General features: G+C 34.7%; 1 protein-coding gene across 1 annotated transcript; it reads left to right on the top strand.

Moving 5' to 3' along the window:
- Positions 1-3,311: 3,311 nt before the first annotated feature.
- Positions 3,312-3,830, top strand: LOC127093261 (uncharacterized). Its single transcript, XM_051032172.1, has one exon. The coding sequence runs from the start codon at positions 3,312-3,314 to the stop codon at positions 3,828-3,830; it is 519 nt and encodes a 172-aa protein (XP_050888129.1).
- Positions 3,831-4,077: the final 247 nt, after the last annotated feature.

The raw sequence follows: 4,077 nt of genomic DNA, 5'->3' as shown, positions 1-4,077 counted from the left end.
CATTTTTAATTGATTTAAAATAGTTTCTGACTTCTAAAAATGCTGAAATTTTTTGTCAAACTTTGTTTGACCTTGTTGAACTTGGGATAATTCACTTGGACTTTTCAAAGTTGATTTGAAGTGAGTTTGAAGTTTCACCTTTCTTTATTATTTTAATTCAAGTTTTATTTTAATATTGAAAAATACCAAAAATATTTTATTTGTTTCTTGACTTCTAATCTTCATCTTGCTTCTGTTTTCTATTGTTTGACCTTGATCTTCTCTATCTTTGGTCAATGCTTGTTGATTATCTCATTCCATTTCCATTAATGTACTTTAATATTCATCTTCTTCTTCTTCTTCTTCTTCTTTTTCTTTTTTTGATCAATGAGTTAAAGATTGGTGGTTAGCATTGATACATGGAGGTTTAACCTTCCTTGATTCAAATCTAATTCATCTTGATCATGGATCAAGTGAATGACTTTGCATTAAGGATAGGTTACTTCCTAATCATGCAAAGAACTTAAATCAATACAAAATCATTTCTCATCTTCTTTTTGGCATGGCAAGTTGTAGGAGTTTCATTCACTAATCAAAATCTCTAACTTGTGTTGTTGCCTACATTATTATTGACCGGCCTCAGATAGTTGTGACTTCTACATAAGTCCAATTACGATTGCTTAACATAGCGCTAAATTGCCTTATGGCACACTAACTCTAACACCAACCATTAACCATTAACATTTAATTCTTGCTCTTTACATTTATGCAATTTACTATTCTTGTACATATTATTCATTTGCTTTTGCTCTTTGCTCACTTGAGCACATGTTTATGTTAATGCAATTTGCCTTTTGCTCACTTGAGCACATAATTGTGTATATATTATTGTGCTTGTGTTTTGTTTTGATTGTTGTGGACCAAATTCAAAGAAATGGACAAATGGACTTAGTTTCTAGGACATTCCCTGTGCAAAATTGGAGTAAAATGCCTAATGTTGAGGATGGATTAGAAGGACCAAATCTCTAAACTCACTCTTGTCCATTCTTGATTTACTTCATAGAACTCTTTGATGTGTGTGCTTTTGTGCTAGGGAATCCTATGTGAGCCAAATTGAAGAACCATTGCCATTTTCATTCAAAGTGAAAGATACAAGAGCCATTGGGGATCTTCTAAGAGCTTGCTTGGTTAATTTGATTGCTTGAGCTTACACTTATTTTGCTTGCATATTCCAAAGGATGAGAGCTATTTGGATCATCAATATGATCTCAAGAGAGGAACTCCATTTGTGGTCTTGTTTCTTATCCTTCATCTCTTGTATGATTAGGACTTTAGCCATTCTTCTTCTTCCCTCCACTCTAACCCAAGCCAAGACTTTTTGTGCAAACATTAACACTTATTTTTAAACATTAGAAACCTAAGCCTTATGCTTTTGATTTTCAAACTTTCTTTTCATAACACTTATTTTGAATTGAATCTTCAAGTCAACTTTGACTATATTTTGTAAATACTTTCCATTGGTAAATATAACTCATTCAAATACTTTTGTGGTTTCAATGGCCACTTTCTTAATCAAAAACCTTTCATAACCTTTAGCTATTAGGTTTGAGTTATCCTTGAGGTAGATGTAATACTCACCTATATCCTTAGTGATGGACAATGAGTCTTCCATGCTTATTATAGGGTTAACCCCTCACTAGCATGTTGAAGTTATCCTCACATGGTGGATTTGTGGTTTTAGGTTGACTTTTCTCCCTTGGATAACAAAAGACCTTAAGGCTTTTGGACCAATCAATTCACCAACTTGTTTTGAGGTCTTTACCCCGAACTACGAGGTTTTGATCCTAATCTTTTTAAGATGGTACGTAGGAAATGGGTTTATCCATCCAAACACAAAATTGTAAATAACTTGTATATTCTCTTCTCATCTCTTCAATCATGTTTGCACAAATAAATTTTCACAAAATACCAACCTTACAACAAGTGTGAAAAGGGCTCCCTAGGAGTACCAAGTATGTTTTGGGTGCTTAAAACCTTCCCATTGCATAACCAACCCCCTTACCCCGATCTCTGACATTTTTACTAGTTTTTGATTCGATAAAACTTTTAGGTGATTCGAATACCCCGCTACACTTCTGTTTCACTGATGCAAGCCTCAAATGGAAAAACCTCCAACATAAAAGTTGTAGATCTTTTCAAGTGGATCAATTTGGACTTAAATTTTGCATCATGTGTATTTTTAATGAGAAAGTTATGGGCACTTGAAGTTGGACTTTTTCAAGATTCAATGGTTTTGGTCTAAAGTGACCTATAATGTTTTGTATTATCACATGTGTTTCTTTTAGGATTATGAAATTTTGTCCAACATAACATTTGAAGTAGACATCTTAATATTTCCAATGAAATTGGTCTCACCTCAAAATCATAAAAAATAAAGAAGTTAGGTCCTTGGGAAGTTGACCCAAAATTAGGGTTTCAGTCAAAATGATCTATAATGTTTTGAAATGAATGATGCCCTTCCAAGTTTCAAATGGATTTTTGATGAACATGAAAGTTGTTCATATGGTTCTTAAGAACATTATTTCTCTTGGGGGCATCATCATTTGAAAAAAACATCCAAAGTTAGGTCTCAGTGGATTTCAATTTGGTCAGATGACTTGACTGGTCAACTTCTCAAGGCCAAACTTCAAATCTTGATGAATGAATGATTGAGGATACTCACATAGGCTCATATATGCATAAAATAATGAATGAAAGAACTTAACTTGATTGAATTTGATCATAGGTTGAGGTTGCTTCATGAGCAAGGCACAATCAATGCACAGTTGAATTAGGGTTTCCTTGGGAAACAATCCTCAAGCCCTTTGGTTTATCTTTATCAAATTGGCAAATTGAGATACTTGGGAGACATATATGATGATTGAGAGCTTTGGGAACCATTTTCATGCTTGCTTTCATCTTCATCTAGCCATTTCAATGAGCATAGGAGCCTCCTTGGAGCAAGGGATCTCATGATTGCTTGAGCTTCAAAACAAAACCAGTTGGTGACACATTTTTGTGCTTTTTGTTAGTAAACAAAATAAGAAAAGTAATAATATACAATTCAAGCAAGCTTGATGGTCTCAAACCAACCCACACAAGTCCCAACCCTAGGGTTAAGGAGCCACACATGCTATGATCGTTGAGGCAATGCAATGAGCAAAGATATGATGCCATGAGGGATATTAGGGTCAAAATTAGGGTCTTACACTCTAGAACACAAAGGAAGTTGGGATGAGTTCTTACCATTGATTGAGTTTACTTACAACAATAGCTTTCACTCAAGTATTGCCATGGCTCCATATGAAGCACTGTATGGACAAAGGTGTCGCACACCTTTATGTTGGTATGAAGTTGGAGAAACTAAAATATTGGGTTCAGAATTTGAGCAACAGACGAAAAACCAGGTTAAGCTTATCAGAGAAAAGATGAAAGTTGCACAGGATTGTCAAAAGAGTTATAGTGATAAAAGGAGAACACCTTTGGAATTTGAGGCAGGAGATCACGTGTTCATTAGGGTAACTTCTATAACAGGAATTGCACGAGCAATCAAAACTAGGAAGTTAATACCAAGGTTTATCGGGCCTTTTCAAATTCTACGACGGATTGAACCTGTAGCATACCACATTACTTTACTGCCAAACTTGTCTAATCTTCATGACGTATTCCATGTATCACAACTGAGGAAGTATTATCCTGACCCTTCACATGTCATTGAGCCTGAAAGTGCGGAACTTAGAGATAACCTCGAATATAAGGCTTTACCTGTCAAAATTTTAGATCATCGAATTAAGGAACTTCGTGGAAAGTAAATACCATTGGTTAGAGTTGTGTGGGATGATGTAACTGGTGATTCCACCTGGGAAAGATAAGAAGACATGCGTCAAAAGTATCCACATATGTTTTAGGTACGCTAAATTTCGAGGACGAAATTTCTTTTAAGCGGGGTGGTAATGTAACATCCTAATTTTCCATACCTTAAATAATATATCTGATTATAATTGAGATTTTAACATCGCTAATTATTACAAACTAAACATTGAAACTAGCAGCTATAAT

This window comes from Lathyrus oleraceus, chromosome 1 (genome assembly GCF_024323335.1).
Source record: "Lathyrus oleraceus cultivar Zhongwan6 chromosome 1, CAAS_Psat_ZW6_1.0, whole genome shotgun sequence".
Taxonomy (NCBI): domain Eukaryota; kingdom Viridiplantae; phylum Streptophyta; class Magnoliopsida; order Fabales; family Fabaceae; genus Lathyrus; species Lathyrus oleraceus.
The sequence above is the reverse complement of the archived record's forward strand: the minus strand, read 5'-3'. Positions and strand labels throughout refer to the sequence as shown.

Excerpts from the sequence above, each read along its gene's own strand:
- LOC127093261 (XM_051032172.1), top strand. The coding sequence starts at position 3,312 with ATGGCTCCATATGAAGCACTGTATGGACAAAGGTGTCGCACACCTTTA.